The sequence below is a fragment of the Aotus nancymaae genome, unplaced genomic scaffold (genome assembly GCF_030222135.1).
Source record: "Aotus nancymaae isolate 86718 unplaced genomic scaffold, 86718_ANA_hifiasm-v0.15.2.pri h1tg000089l, whole genome shotgun sequence".
Taxonomy (NCBI): Eukaryota; Metazoa; Chordata; class Mammalia; order Primates; family Aotidae; genus Aotus; species Aotus nancymaae.
Window position 1 is genome coordinate 376,778 of NW_026988504.1, and position 17,110 is coordinate 393,887.

The window sequence follows — 17,110 nt, forward strand, 5'->3', positions numbered from 1 at the left end:
GCTCCACACCCCACACCTGCAGACACACCCTGCACACACGCCTGCACAAACATCTCCACACCCCACACACCTCCACACACCACACACCTCCACAAACCACACACCCCCACACACCACACACACCTGTAAACACACCACACACCTGCACACACCCCATCTCCACACACACCTGCACATACACCCCACACATACCTCCACACCCCACACCCCCCCACACACACCTGCACACACACATACACCTGCACACACACCTCGACACATCTCCACACCACACCCCCCCACATACCTGCACACACCACAAACCACACCCCACACACACCTGCACACACCTCGACACACACACCACACACCACACACACCTGCACATACACCCCACACATACCTCCACACCCCACACCCCCACACACACACCTGCACACACACACATACACCTGCACACACACCTCGACACATCACACCACACCCCCCACATACCTGCACACACCTGCACAAACCACACCCCACACACACCTGCACACACACCTCCACACACACACCACACACACCTGCAAACACACCTGCACAATCACACCTGCACACACACCCCATCTCCACACACCACACCCACCTGCACACACACCACACACCACACACACCTCCACACCCTAGACCCACACACACCTCCACACACACCCCACACCACCCACACCCACCACCCACACACCTGCACACACTCCACACAACATACAACCACACCCCACACCCACACCACCCACACACACCTGCACACACACACCCCACACACATCACACCCATCCCACACCCACACAACCTGCACACACCCCCCACACCTACAACCTCCACACACACCTACCACACACACCCCTCCACACACCCACACACAGACACACACACACAGGCGGCCGGCTCAGCTGCAGAGCCCCATGGCTGGTCCTCACAGGAAGCAGCATCCGGGAACCCAGAACAGAGCACGATGGTGGTGGAGCATGCCCCAGGGCCCACCCAGCATGGTCGCCCCCCGGGCTCTGGCCTTGGCACGACCCTCTCCAGTGGGTGCTCTGCCAAGGTTGGAAGCCCAGGGACAGGGAGACTTCTTCTCCTGGGCGATGACTTTCCAGGAAGCTGGAGAGTCCCTCAGCTCAGCTAAGTGGTTTCCAGCAAGCTCCTTCTTCCTCACAGCAGCCACGCTCTCCACTCAACAGTACAAATCTCGTTCCCATTCTCCTCGGCCTGGGCGGCTCTTGCTGTCTGCACACCCAGGCTCCCCTTCCAAGGCTGGCATCTCTTCCTAGTGAATACGCTCCTACCAGGACTTAGGGCTTCGAACACATGCAGACCCCCACAGCACTGGAAGGACGCTGGGTGGGCCTCAGCCACCTTGGGTCAACGAAGGAAGTCACGCCCCTTCCTGGGCCCGTCTACAAAAAGCTGCCACACCACTGATGCCAGGCTCCCCCAGAACCACTTCAGTAACACACACAAGACCCCGGCGCTCCTGGTCTTCGTCCGCCCACCTCTCCAGCTGACTCTGGCATCCAGCGTTTCCTTTAGACTCATTTGCAACACCGTGGCCTCGATGCTTCCACTCCAAGTCGGACGCCCCTGCCTGGAGGGTTCCCCGAAGGTCAGAAGGGTCCGCACGCCCACGTCCACCCCATGCCACCCCATGCCACGCGGCCACAGCCCAGACCCCGGCCGCTTTTGCTTCGCTGTCTGGGAGCTCCAGAGCCTTTCTTGGCATACTTCTCGTGGGAGCCCTGCTCCCCACCCAGGTCCAGCCCAGGCCTTGGTCCCACTCTGTGCAGGGTCTGACCACACGCCCAAGATGTGATGTCATCACACACAACATGAATAACTTGGGGCGCCCTTCACAGGCGAAGCTGACCCATGACCAGATGTCAGGGTCAGAGGGCAGCGGAAGCAGCCCAGCATAATAAGGGTCGTGGGTCCACCGCTTCTGGGAGCCGGCTTCCGGTCCCTGCTAGGGTCCGGATGAAGCAGGCGCTGATGCAAACAGAGCGCACATGGCGCGGCCCTCGGCCCGTGTGTAAACTGCCACACGTGCGGGTCTCCTCTCTCTCAGCACTCACTAACGCGTGCGTCCCAGAGTGAACTCACGACCCTGGCGTTGACACGGCCTCCGCGGCCCACTCCTCACAGAGCAAGCACACACAGGGGTTACGGCTTTCGGGATTCCTACCTGTAAACCTACAGAAGTTTTTGGAAGCAAGGTGTGTAAAAGCGGCCATACCTGTCTCCCCACATTCTCCTGGAAGGCGGCCTGCAGAGCAAAGAACAAACAGCAGGTGAGCGAGGGCAGCTTCCGCCAACACCAGAGGCAAGTTCAGAACACACGGTGCAACGTCAATGACCCACGGCTTTATTTTTTAAATAAAAGTCCTCGTTGTTGTCTGAACAGAGCCTCAGGGCGTGTCACTCTGTTTTTATGTCCTGGTGCTCTTTAAAACCACAATTTAAGAATTCAAGTTTATAAAATCAGACACATCCTGAAAAGTGGCCTTTACCACTGAGGCTCCCAGCAGCGCCCCCACGGAGGCCCCAACTATCAACCCGGCGAGACAGACAAGCTGGTTAAATCAGAGCCCGGAGCCTGATACTCTTCCTCAGTTGCTCTGTGAGGCAGCTCACAGGCACCACCAGGCACCGCGTGCCGCCCTCCAGGGAGGGCGCTCTGCCCACAACCACAGCACGGTATCAGCAGGCTCTCCGGGCCGGGTCCCCAGGCCAAGCACCGGCCCAGAGCAGGGACTGCTAAAACAGGAGGAGGCCTCTCATCTCCTGGGCAGCCCCTCCTCCCCCACACCCTGCCCCGCTTAGGCGCTGACCAGGCAGAGCAGGTTACTTGGGCAAGGCGACGGTCACACGTCCCTTCCTGTGTATCCCTAGCTGGTGCCCCACCCCTCCCAACAGTTCCCAGACTCAGGAGTTCTCAGACAGGACCGGAGACACAGGAGAGGTCAGGGAGCAGGCTCTGGAGAAGCAGGATCCCTGACAACACTAGCCTCGGGGCGTCCTGAGAGCAAGGCAGAGGTAGGGCTGCTGGGAGGAGGAGCACACACAAGCGGCACAAAGTGAAGGAACTGAAACACGGCCACCCAGGGTCTGTCCCTCAACCCCCAGTGGAAATGAACAGATGCACCCACCGCCTCCAGCCAATCACACAGAAACCAGGTGGGTGGCTCCCCGGCAGACCCCGGGTCGGGCTGGAGACTGGCTTTGCTGAGAGCTCCGGGCAGCTCTTACGGGGAGGGAGGCCTGCCTGCTGCTGTTTGCCATTTTGTAACTTCTGCAATAAATTCATTAGGAAAGAAACAAAACCCATCAAAAGGCAATGCAACAAAGATGCACCGTAATGTCAACTTAACATACACTATTTAGGAATACACGTACCACTCCAGTGATGTCTGAAGATGTTGTAAAAATTCAAGATTTATGTGGAAGAGCACATAATGAAAAGCCCTACAACAGGAAAAACAATCCCGAGAAAGAAATGGAGGCACCGCCCTACCGCGTGCGAAGGCTGACCACGCACAGCAGCCTGGCAGCACAGCCCGTCACACGGCGTGCGCTGGCAGGACAGACACGCAGATCGACCAGCGGAACAGAAAACACGGGGCAGCATCCCTGGGACCCAGATGAGGCAGAGTTCCTCGACCTTAACAAAGATTAACGTCTCAAAAAGCACTGAAAACACGATCCTCAAAAACAAGAAACTGATCAAGACCCCAGCAAAATTTAAAAACCCTTGCTCTGTGAAAGACCTTACGAAGAGGATGGAAAAATGAGCTACAGACTGGGAGGAAGCCAACCACAAATCCAATACAGGACTCTCACATATGTAAAGAGCGCTGAAAACTCAACAACATCAAAAACAATCCACTTAGAAAATGGGTAGAAGACCTGAGCAGACATTTCACTAAAGACGAGGTACAGATGGCAGTAAGCCCATGAAAGACGCTCAACATCACCAGGCATGACAGAAACGCAGGCATCGCCACACACCCGTCAGAAAGACCAACACGTCAACAGTGGCCGTGCCAGACGCAGGGGAGGACAGAGAGAAGCAGGGCTGCTGACAGACGGCAGTGTGGAATGAATGGTACAGCCACTCCAGAAAGCAGTTTCAATGTCCAACTACCAAGACCCAGAAATTATAGTCTTGGCATTTATCCCAGAGAAATGGAAGCTACACTCACACAAAACCTGAGCACAAATGTTGATAGCAGCTTAAAGACTGGAAGCCATCCTGACGCCCTAACACACACACGGTCACACAAACCACAGCACCACTCGGCAACAGAAGCAGCAAAGCCAGCACCGCCCACCACACTTGGGTGGGTCTCCAGAGAACTGTGCTGAGAGAAGAAAGCTACAGCATTAGAGGCCGCAGGGTCCATTTACACAGCATTCCCGAGATAACGGAATGAGCGGCGGAGAGCCGGCCATGGCCGCCAGGATCAGGAGAGGAAGAAAGCGGGGCTGTGGGCCACGAGGCAGCACGGGGCCTCTGGGGGAGACGGGGCTGCTGTGTGTCTTCATTGTGGTGATTTGCATGTGATCCAATCACACAGAACTAAATGCTTGAGCTTGCGTGGGCATACACACACACACACACACACACACACACACACACACACACACACACACGAGGACAGGTAAAACCAAGGAAGTATAACTAAGACTCGTGGGCCAGCTGGATGTTCGTGTGCAGGCTGTGACGCTCCACTGCGGTTCCGCCAGATTTTATCATGGAGCAATGGTGAACCACACATGAGCTCTCCCCGCTTTAGTCCTTAAAACGGCACGTAAACCTCCCCCAGCCTTGGTGCCTCATGCCTGTATCCCAGCATTTTGGGACACCAAGGTGGGAGGATCACCTGAGGTCAGGAGTTTGAGACCAGCCTGGCCAACATGGTGAAACCCTGTCTCTACTAAAAATACAAAAAGCAGCCCAGGTGTGGTGGCGAGCACCTGTAATCCCAGCTACTTGGGAGGCTGAGGCAGGAGAATTGCTTGAACCAGAGAGGTGGAGGCTGTAGTGAGCCAAGATCACACCATTGCACTCCAGCCTGGGCGACAAAGCAAGACAGTCTCAAAACAAACAAACAAACAAAAAAAAAACTGCATGTAAAGCCCAATTATCTCAAAATAAGTCACAAATTAACAGAGTTCAGACACTATCAAATGAAGTGCTGGATGAAAAAGATTTAAAATCTTTTCAGTTAAATAGAGGCTTTGAGCGCTTTACTTTACCTGTGAGCGCGGTGACCACACCCCAACTCCACTGCCCCTTCCTTCTCGGCCGGGGACAGGTCTTTTTGCAGCACTGGCAAGTTTGGAGCCTGCTAGATTCCTTCCAATATGCATAACAACCAGCGTTCAGCAACAAACACAGTTGGAACTGTTTTCACAAACTCACTAACACCCTGCCCACGTGAGTTGCCACGCTCCTGCCAACGCTGAGAACCAGCCACAGCACCTTCCTCACAGAGCTGCTTGGAGGGTCACAAATAGTGGATGGATGGCCGTGGCCTTTGCTACCGTGGCCTTCACGCCGTGGCCAATCTCGACATGGGAGCACCAAGGCACTGCGAAGCGTCTAGAGCTCAGGGGCCAGGGACAGTGTCTAGCCCCAAGGAGGGACGGGACTTCCGTGCCTTTCACTGCTGCCTCCCAGCAGGTGCTAAAGAAGCAGCCTTGGGACCCCGCAGGGGTGACCTCACACCGTGAGACAGTGTCGAACAGGAGTCGAAGCTGAGCCAGAAACAGCGAGACATCTTTATCTGAAGCAGCAGCTCCACAGTTGGAAAAAAACAATGATTCTCAATTATGAGGCACTCAATCCTCACATTTCCAAATAAGCTGCAAACAAGGTATCTGTTACCTTTGGCTGTTTTAACTTTGCAAGCTACTGGCTAAGCAACGTGCACTCAGGTCATATTTAACGAAAAGATTTGCTGCCAATTTAAAGGGATTTTAATGTGAAAAAAAATGATTTTTTTTTCACTTCACATTCAGGGTTCACAGACGCATAAGCACTTTAATTTTATTACTGCTTCTCACGAAATGTCTCAGGTTGCAGTAAAGAAAATCTAAAAGTTCATTTTTAGGCACAGATTTAACAAAATTTTATATTTCAAACAGTCTTACACTTACTGTCTTTGGGTAAATATCAGGGCAAAAATGTGATGACTTTCCCAATAAAATTACGAGGTTTTCTACTGATGCTGGAGACAAAATAAGACAGCTTCAGGGACAGAAAAAAGCTTCTGAGCTCTCCTGGTGAATTCTCCCTAGTTTTAAAGAACCTGAGGCAGAGAAAGACTTCTAACTACTTCAGGATACAGAGAGCAGGCCGGCCACCAGAGGCTACAGAAGATGACAGACATTTTGAGCTACAAAGACTTCCAGCTATTGTCTGAGCTCCTGCACTTGAGAGAGAAAACCAAGGCTGCACCTGCACCGTCCCACTCACCTGGAGCCACCCAGCACCCTTTCCACCGGCCCGTGGGACCCCGAGTCACCCACACTGCAGGCAGGGTGACAGGAAGTCCTCACCAGGCCCCAGCACCCCTTCCACCCGGCCCAACAGCCCCCGAGCCTGACAGCAGTAGGGAGTGTGAATGGCTCCCTCAACGGGTCCCCACTAATCCAACTGCACTGAGCCAGGACAGAGTTCCAGCAGCTCGAGACCAGGGGGAGCAGTGGGGCCCACCCCACCACTAAAAGCCAACCTCACCCCTCCACCTTTCGCAGAGTGCTGCCTCTCTGTTCTTCACCTCTTAAAACATGTTCAGCTTCTTATCCGTATCTAAAATAAAGACTCTCACTTAAGACTCGTCCACTGTCTCAGCTGCCAGCTCTCTGTAGTCCAAAAGACTCAGGCCTCACTCCAGCCCAGCTCTGGGCCAAATGAAGTAAGTCTGCTCAGCACAGCAGAGCCTGCTACGCTCCTCACATCCAAAACTCACCCCAAATGTCACAGGGCTCTTTCTGGAGGAAACCAGCCATCTGTGCTCAAAAGCTCCCACATCCCGCAAGGCCTGGGCGAGCATGGCCGGGAGAAGCAGAGCTGACTGCTGCTCGCAACAGCCCCTCCGGAGGCTCAAAGCCACCTGGTGAGCGATCGTCCCGCCGCCACATACAGGTCACCCATGCAGAACCCACTCTCTTCCCCGTCTTCAGCATGTGGCTGCCTGCACTGAGACCCGTCATCGGGCCCATCCACTCACCTGCATCACCCAGCACCCCCAGCAGTGATGGCTGCAGCTCTCAGGATGCCTGGGGTGGGGGACTTAACCCTGACTGCCCCTCACATGCTGAAGACCACAGCCCTCCCTGACACCCAGAGACAGTAGGAACCAGTGGTCGGCCCAGGGCGGGCACTCTCAGCAGCTCCCTCCCCCGAGGCTCCTGCTGTGGACGGGTGAGCTGGCCAGGCGCCCGTGCAGGGAGCAGCATCCGGGAGCCCAGGCCACCCCCACCTTCAGGAAAGGAAACATCCAAATGAGAAAACTTACAGAGGCTGCTCTTCTGCAGTTTACGTCTCGGTCGAACACCGTGGTGATCAGCAGCGCACTGTGAAAAAGAGAAACGATTAATCACAAAGAAACGTGCGAAACAGTACAGAGCACCCAGTATCCATGAGAAAGCCTTTCTCTCACGACTCAGCCCCACTTGAGGTTCCAACGTGCCCCGCAGGCAACACGTGGCTCGGGCACCAAGGGGCTGCAGACAGACGCATGTGATCCCCAAGATGCCGGACGTCTTGCGGGAGCTGGGGGTGGCTGACCCTGATTCTAACGAGAGCCACGAGACGGCGCATAGCCAGGGCGCAGAATCAAAGAGCCGTGAGGACGGGGCCTGGGGCAGGATGCACCTGGCCTTGCTGTGGTGGGGCAGCACGGGAGGTGGGGGAGGTCCACCAAACAAAAAGACAGAAACGCGGTACGCTGGAGGGCAAGAACTGGCAGCAACTGGACAGGGGGCAAACCAAGGCAGCTGATACAAATGCCCCAGGGCAGGGACTGCCGGGCCCTGCAGACCATGCTGCACACACAGCCCACATCTGCAGACACACACACACGCGCACCCACTGTGCCCAGAGGGGCCTGAGGCCCTGAAGGCAGGGCATCCAGCAGAGGCCCCACCCAGGTAGTCGAGAGGAAATAACCGCGCCACCCACAGACGCCAAGGCGCTGCCCCCACGAGAGCCACAGCCACACTCAGAGCAAGGTCTCTCCCGGCCCTCGCTACATCCTCTGGTGAGATCACCCAGCTTAGTTACTGTGAATGTCCTGATGCTCTCATCAGACACTGCACAGAACACAGGGGGTTTGGGGTGGTGGAGAACAATCATCCTTTCTAAGGAAGGCTTGAGAGACTGCGCCTCCTACCAGCCTAAAGCGAGAAGGTAGAAACCAGAGAGAGAATTTCAGACACGTGGAGATAAGCGGCCCCCAAGGCCACCTGCGCCTCCCGGGTTCCTGGATTCAAGGCCTCCTAGGGGCCAAGTGCTCTGCTGCATTCCAGGGAAGGCGACAGACAGATCTGAGCCGTGGGGCGGGGCCTGCCTCGACGGGAAGGACACCAGGGACACACGCACCGGGGACAACGTGATGCCAGGTGTGTGCCCTCTCGCCAGCTCTGCCTCCTCTCACCTGCTCTGCCCCCTCACCAGCTCTGCCCCCTCTCGCCGGCTCTGACCCCTCACCAGCTCTGCCCCCTCTCCCCAGCTCTGCCCCCTCTCGCCAGCTCTGCCCTCTCTTGCCTGCTCTGCCCCTCTTGCCGGCTCTGACCCCTTACCGGCTCTGCCCCCTCTCACCTGCTCTGACCCCTCACCGGCTCTGCCCCCTCTCGCCGGCTCTGACCCCTCACCAGCTCTGCCCCCTCTCGCCGGCTCTGCCCCCTCTCGCCGGCTCTGCCCCCTCACCAGCTCTGCCCCCTCACCAGCTCTGCCCCCTCTCACCAGCTCTGCCCCCTCTCGCCAGGTATACGCCCTCTAGCCAGCTCTGTGTTACACAAGCGAAATGGGAAAGATACTTTCAGCTGAGGAAAAGTGCGCGGGTCCCACTGCAGAGACAGCAGGGCCCACTCTGGCCTGGCAGCGCACACACCATCAGCACGAGCTCCCCTGACTTCCGGGGCATGTGTGCGAGGCGCTGGCCCCGCCAGGCGCAATGCACGCCACATCCCACCTGTTCTGCATCTCACACTGTCTGACGCCGCAGCCCCAGGCCCACTGGTCTCGCTCCGGGTTCACAGCACACCCCTCAGGCACTTTATATTCTCCACGCTCCTCTCCTCGGCCCCATGAGTCACCCGGGCGTGGGTTTGGGGCTGCTGAGCTAGGAGACCCACACTACAGCCACAGAGCTGAAACTCAGAGGGTTTATCAGAGAGAGCACTGTCCCCCAGCCTCCAGCGCTGGGCACAGGTGCCACTCCAGGCCCTGGACACAGCCCAGAGGATGCCACAGAGTTCCGCACTCCCGACTCAGGTTCTGGGGCCGCAGTCTCCTCAAACATGTCCAGCATCGGGGCTGGGGGCCCTGACACAGGGTGCTGGGACAGACTGAAGGTGGGAGGCATCCTGGGAGCAGGAGAAATGGGTGGGAAGGCCCACGGGCAGGAGTGGTCTCCGTGAGCAGCCCACAGAGGTGAGCCCGCAGCAAACACGGAGGGGCAGGACAGCTGTCCCCAGGGCCGGTTGAGAAAGTCCTCCCTGCAGCTGGACTCTGCACTTTTTCGGAGAAGCTGGGGCATGTGACTCGGGCCTTGTGACCAACTGCTCTGCTGCTAGGGCTTCGGGGAGAGGCTGGAGGTTGGGCGGAGCAGCAGCTGTAAGGCCGAGAGGGCCTGGGTTCTGGGGAAATGCCTGTGGGTCTCGCAGGCCCTGCCTGGGAGTGGAAGGACGTCCACAGTGAGAGAGAGACCAAGAGCAGGGACCCCTAGAGTGTGGTCACTGAGAGCCACGACAAATGTAGAAATTCCTGGACGGAAACGGCAGGAGGTTAAACTATCAACGCAGCAGAAACACAGGAAGCATCTTTTGAAATAAGAATGGCAAATGAAATTAAGTATATTTAAAACAAACCCCAAATACAATTAAAACAGAAACAATGCAATACAAACCACAGGTGCGTTTTCCATCCCAATCAGGCTCAGACGCGCCCAGGCCAGAGCAGGATCCACAACCACATCGACGCACCCAAAACGCGGCCACCACCCTGTGCAAAGCCAAGAGGGTGCACGGGCCCGGGGCACCCTGAGGCTCAAGCCAAGGAGCCCCTCTGGACCCCGCAGCAGGCCCGTGTCGGCTGGGAGCAAAAGGCTTCCATCAGAGTGGCCTGGCAGCTCTCCCCGCCGGGGGCTCCAGCAGCAGCACAGCCGGGACCCACGTTCCGGGACCTCCCAGGATGCTGTGGAAGCCCCACGCCCCTCATCAGCGGCCATCGGCCTGGCCGAACGAGCTACCGTGTACTTGGCTTAATTACTAACAACCACGGATCACCAGTGGATAAAGCATTTATCTCCCATTTCAGAGAAATGCTTCCTTATTGGGGACCCTCTGTGGTCTCAGTGTGGGAAGGCCCCTTCTACCACAGGGCCACGCCTCAGCTCTGGTACGCAGACGGCCGGGCAGGAGAGACCCGGCATCCAGGCCACAGCAGCAAGCCCATGTGGCTGCAGTGTCCAGCCGGCCTTGCAGACAGAAGCCAGGGCCCAGGGCCAGACACAACAATAGGCTGGAGCCCAAGGGGAAGAGGGTAGGTGGCTTCTGGGGGCTGGGGGTGGCCCTTCCCAAGAGCACTCGCCTCCCTGCCCTGAGGCCCTGCCCCGTGCAGCCACGGCCAGGTACAGAGCCCAGAGCTGCGGGAGAACACAGCTTACTTCCCCGAGCTCCGCCTCCTTGAACCGCCCGAAGTCTACCCCTGGGCCACTTGCTCACTCACGCTGCAGTGACGGCCACAAGCCACCACCCCCTGCACCTGGGGAGACGGCAACAACAAAGTCCCTCACGTATGGGTCACGTGTGGGTCACTGCCGTGCTCAGACGGACCCTGTGTCCTCCCCGCCCAGTCCCTCCTGCTGCAGCGGATGGACGCCGGCTGCATCATCTCACCTTGCGGGGAGCCTGCGGGGGCAGGTGGGGGAGGTGAGGGCTGCAGTTCCTGTGGACGCCTCCAGGCCCAGCTCCTCCCAAGACCACAAGGCCCACCCACTACCTGCCCTGAGGGCCAGGACGCCCACTCCTGTTCTCTGCCAGATCCCCGCGTACCCAGGTCTTCCAGTTCCTCCAGATAAACAAAGACAAAGTCCTAAGCCCAACCACTCAGGACAGCATACCCGTCCATACCCTTGTCTTCAGCAGAACAGTACCCCTCCCAAAGACGGGGGCACCGCCCTTCAGACATGTCAGATTATAACCCAACATTAATAACCATAGTGTTAGATCATAACCCCCAAAACAGAACGAGCACCCATGAGTCCACACTGGCAGGAGTGAATGATGAAATAAAGCGGGGAGAGGGACGAGGCTTCCTTAAGAACGAGCTGCAATCAGTGAACGTCAGAATGGGGAAAGAGGAACCGCCACCAGACCACACAACAAGGTCCTTGGACAGAGGTGAAGACGGAGGGAGAAGCAGTTCCCACAGGAACTTCCAAGTTACAGAGGAAAACGCAGTCCCCTCACAGTGGAGGCACCTGGCAGACCCAACTGAGACCAGGGATCAAAGTCCAGACCACGCAGGACCCGTCATGGGTGCCACGGGCCAGACACAGCACATGGAGGAGGGCAGGTCACCTGGCATTGCTCCTTCCAGTAATGCACAAGAAAACATCAGACAGAGGGGCGGCCTACAGAACACCTGGCCAGACCTCCTTCAAAGTGTCAGGGTCAAATCCACGGGAGCGGAGGGCAGGCTGGCAGTGCTGGGCTCAGAGCAGGTGACGGGCCCTGGTGCAAGTGGGCTTCTGTCTGGGGTGAGGTCTGCTCAAGTCTGAGAATGCACTAAAAACCACTCAACTGCACACCTGAAAGGGGTGAGTTTTACGGCAAGTGAACTAATCTCAAAACAACCTATTTTTTTAAGCACTCCACATCAGGAAAGATCAAGACTAAGGAGCTGTCACAGAGCGGAGGAGGCTAAGGGCACAGGACCACCAGATGCGGCATGGGGTCCGGGACAGACTAGCCTGTTCATGGCCTTCACCCCACACTGCACCTCCTGTCTTTCAAATGTATGCCACAGGGGGCCTAGGAGAACTCTACTGCAATTCTTCTTTAAGTCTAAAACTAGTTCAGAATTAAAAGTTATTTTGGAGGCTCACGCCTGTAATCCCAACACTTTGGGAGGCCGAGGCAAGCAAATCACTAGGTCAGGAGCTCGAGACCATCCTGGCCATGGTGAAACCCCATCTCTGCTAAAATACAAACTAGCTGTGCATTGTAGCAGGCACCTACAGTCCCAGCTACTCAGGAGGCAGAGGCAGGGGAATCACTTGAACCTGGGAGACAGAGGTTGCAGTGAGCAGAGATCGTGCCTGGCAACAGAGCAAGACTCTGTCCTCCCCGCCCCAAAAGAAAAAAAAGGTTATTTTGGAAAGCAACTAATTATCTAAAGATCTTAAAAGATCCAGTATTAGTATCTGGGAAGGTTTCTGTTAACACTACTTTCACTACTTCAAACTGTGAAAATTTGGAGCTTAATTTCAGAAAAACTCTATTAACAGAAAAGCACTCCCTCTTCCTCTCTTAACTCTTTATCATGTAACAAACTATAGCCTAAATGGGAAGAGAAAAACAGTGGTTTAAAATGAAAGGGAACTCCTGTTACATGAGCACGATTTTTTTTTTTTTTATTGCGTTTTAGGTTTTGGGGTACATGTGAAGAACATGTAAGATTGTTGCATAGGTGCACACATGGCAGTGTGATTTGCTGCCTTCCTCCCCTTTACCTGTATGTGGCATTTCTCCCCATGCTCTCTCTCCCCAACTCCCCACCCCCTGCTGTCCCTCCCCTATTTCCCCCAACAGACCCCAGTGTGTGATGCTCCCCTCCCTGTGTCCATGTGTTCCCATTGTTCAACACCTCCCTATGGGTGAGAAGAGCACGAACGTTTTAAGATCAACCCTATTTGAACACATCACGATGGCTTTTGTTAATGAAATCTTAGAAATCATTAAACCGACCAAGACAAATTATTACAGTTACAATAACTGCTATTTTTAACAACAAATGGTAGTTTATTCTAAATCTTTTCAGAATGAAAAGAAATTTGTGTCATATTTACATATGAACAAGAGCTTCATTTTTTTAAAACCCATAAAACCATGTGTTCCAGGAGAAAACCTTAATTGAGAATTTCTGGTTTAACACCTGCCACAGGAGGACAAAGGCTTCTATCTTTATGGACTCTGGCTCCAGCCAGTAAGACTGAAAGGTCACATTTTACACCGAATTCTTGAAATGTGCTATTTGTCTTAAATTACTGTACTTAAAGTATGGAACGCTGATTAATGAGGAAAGAATGGAAAAAGGGAAGACACTTAAAATCATCTGCCATCCTAACAAGCTCAGTGGACTCCACCAGCTCCCCCAGCGCAGCCAGGCCGGCTGCCACCAGGTGCTCCCGGCTCCCTCCCCCGGCAGTCTGGGCACAGCCAGCCACGACCCAGGCAGCTCACTGATCCAAGGGCGGTGCCGAGGCCAGCTCTCGGGGAGCCGTGCGGGCTTCAGCAGGCAAAGCTGACACGGCCTCACCCACTTCGCCTGAGCTAGCTCCTGCGGTCGCCAGTCAATGTCAAGATAGTTACTGCTGCAGGCGTATTTTACCGAATTCACAGAATGTCACGGGACAAATATAACCACACCTGAAAAAACACTGCTTGTAACTAACTAGCCTCCTAAGCTAATTTAACAAATCAACTATATATGGACCTATGAATGCAACAAGTTTAACATTGTCCTGACTTGGACATTTATTAAAATGACTCTATTTTCTCATTCTCAGAACGAAACTGGCTCATCGAGAAATACTAACTGCACTAATAATTTCAAATACGAACAGGTCTAATGATAGTGGATAAATAGAAAAGCTCCTCCTCAACTGCTGCTCCAGCAGGGCACCCGCCGTCCCACGTGGGTCTCAGCCTCCCTTCACAGGACCACCCTGCTGAGTCACCACATTCACCTCCCGCTGCAGGAACCTGGAGAGAGACACTGCAAGGACTCAGCAGGGCTGGGCTGTCTGCGCTGAAACGTGCCCTAGGCGTCCTGCCCGTTTGCTTTCGCTGGAAGAGTTTATATGATACTTCACTAGGATTTCCCAACAGACAGAAATGGTCTGTATCAAACAGAAAGGGATTTTCTTTCCCGTCCGAGTCGAGGGGAGGCGGCACGCCGCGACTTGCCCAAACTCCAGGCACCGCATTCTCAGCAGGGACAGCACAGTGCAGACCTCACCCCCACTCAGGTTTTCTTATCTGTATTTTATAGCAATAAAAAGCAAAATACACTGTTTTTACCTTAAGTAACAATAATCCTGTCATTTGAAAGTCAAACATTTAAAAATATCAGAGTAGTACTTTATTATCCATCCACATTTTTGGAAAGGTGCAAATCCTATCCTCCTTCACGTAAAATGTAGGACCTGACTATGGCTGAATTCTCCTGAGCCCTAAGAACCAAAGCTCACGCTAATTAACACTGTGATAAAACCCCAGAAATTTTCACAGTGCTTTCAAGTCGCACCTGAGCTAACGTGGAGGCGAGATTTGCCAGGTGCCACGGCGTTAGGACTCTGGCCGGTAACGGCCACTTTACTTTCCTTGAAAAACAAGAGTTCTCTTCCCCTGGAAGCTGTGCCATTGAGAAACACCAGTGAGAACAAGACGTAGCTTTGAGCAATGCCTGCCATTTCCTGATTTTCCAGGACGATCCTGCCCCGGAGGAAGAGATCTCGGGGCTGCAGGCCTCTGCCGATCCTGGCTGGGCTGAGCGGCTCAGCAGGTCCGTTCCTGGTGGAGGCTGAGAGTCAGAGGCTGCCCCCGGCAGGGGAGGGCCCGTGGCTGCCTGGGCCGAGCTGATGTCAACAGCGCTGCTTACAAAAGAGTTTCAGGTGAGGAAATCACAGGAAGGATCAAAGCACAATAGCAACAGCGCAGAGTTCAGCTTTGGCTCTTCTTTTCCTTCTTGCAATTAAGCTGTGATTACTGGCTAGGAGGGACTTTCTAGACAATACACAGCCACTCTGTCCCCCCTTACCTTCACACTGTCACTGCTCCTGAATCACACTTGGCTTTTCAGGGAACAGCATTCGCTATTCCACAAGCAACTCTCCCACCCTGTAAGCTACCTGTGCAACACTGAGGAAACAGGTTTTCAAAACAAGTGCTACCTTCAAAACACGGTAACACTTACCGAAAAAGCTCCTTTTTGATATTTACAAAACAGAGAGGGACAGTACAAATGCACACAGCGAGGCAGAAGAACAGCTAATCCAAGTTTCTTTGGCAAAAAGCTGGGGAACAATTAGAAAACGTGAGCCACTGAGCCCCCAGCTGACGCTCAGAAGAGCCGCGCACCTGAAGAGAGGAGCGGCTCCTGCCGCCGCCCAGCTCTGTCAGGCATTCCCATTCCACGGAGAAATTACTCTCCGATACCCTGATCTCAACTACCTACTGTTAAGGACCCACCGAGGAGCTAATGAAAGTTAGAGAAATCAAGATGGTATCAGGTTCCCAAACTGATGGGATGAAAAGCTGGTAATTAAAACACGGTCGTTTATGACAAACCCAGGGAGGCAGATCTGGAAGGACACACCCCAACCGATACCGGGGAGCACAGGGCTTCTGGGCAGGGAGGCTCGCACCCGAAGCATCCCACACGCTCACCTGGCGCACCCTGACTCACAGCCTGCCCGGCCGGATGCCTGGGGTCTGCACGGGCCAGGGAGGGATGGGGCAGAGGTTCTCCAAGAACCCGTTGGACAGGCCCAACGCCCAGGCCAGCGGGCATGGCTCCAAGTGCAACCTTGAGTCTGCAGCCGGGATGGCACAGGTAAAGGGGTGAGAGGGGCCCTGGAAGCAGAAACCCCACAACACCAGGTCCCAGACTACGGAGTCAGAAGCCCGTGAGCGGTGAGCCCCGAGGCCCCAGCAGCTGCTGGCCCAGTATGCATGGGGCGCAGAAGGGCACCGGGAGCCGTGGTGGAGGGGCACCCAGGATGTCCAAAAAACAAAGCCCCACGAGATCAAAGCTAAGCAGGACCCAGGCCAACACTGGCACTGCCACATGCCAAGGAGGTCCTGGCCATGCAGCCCAGGCTACTCTAGAAACTCGAGTCCTTCTTCAAGCCTGCAGCCCACAGTGTGTCCCACAGTCCTTCAGGCCTAACCCAGACACTCAGGAGTCCCAAGGCCCCCTGCACACCCCACCCAACGTGACCCCGACAGAAGTCACACTCACCGGACCACACCTCCCTCATGAGACCCCCACATAACCCACAGGGGGCGCACCCCCACCGCATGACGGGCTCAACCCCACACCCAGCTGGAGCCCCAGCCAGGATCCTCACACGGGGCCAAGAGGAGCCTGTGCAGGGGCGGCTCGAGGGGCTCCAAAGTGCTGCTCCTTTCCCAAGTGAAAAAGTGGACTCTGGAGCCAGAGGGTCCCCTGTGGAAACTGTGCAGGAAACAGGAGCCCAGCCCCGAAGGCAGGTGGGGGCACTGCTGTGGTTCCTGCCTGAGAACGAAGCAACAGGTCACCGAGCGCCCTCCGCTTCCGTGAAACAGGCCTAAGAACCGGCAAAGAGGTCACTGAGCAGCCCCCACCTCCACGAAGCACGGGGCCGCCTGTGCCAGGACATACCGACCGGCCGGCCACCAGCCCTCCAGTAGGATCCAAAGCTTTCCCCCAACAGAGAACCCTTGAGTTACAGCCTGCAGGCAGCCCTGCATTCTGTGCCCACCTGGATGCCCCCCGAGGTGAGCTGAGGCTTCACCTCACCCCCATCTCCTGTGCCAGCCCTCAGCCTCGGCCCAGCTCCTCCTGTAACACTGGACCAGAGTCCCTCCCCGGAGG

At 55.5% G+C, this 17,110-nt stretch overlaps 1 protein-coding gene across 7 annotated transcripts in view; it reads right to left on the reverse strand.

The window, feature by feature from the left end:
- The window catches only part of TBCD (tubulin folding cofactor D), a 201,460-nt gene that overhangs the window by 67,681 nt on the left and 116,669 nt on the right, over positions 1–17,110 (reverse strand). For all 7 annotated transcript variants that reach the window (XM_064369222.1, XM_064369223.1, XM_064369218.1 and 4 more), the window contains 2 exons: positions 7,542–7,599; positions 2,252–2,281 (listed from right to left, as the gene is read on the reverse strand). In XM_064369222.1, coding sequence (XP_064225292.1) covers positions 2,252–2,281; positions 7,542–7,599 — 88 coding nt within the window. The remainder of the gene's footprint in view (positions 1–2,251; positions 2,282–7,541; positions 7,600–17,110) is intronic.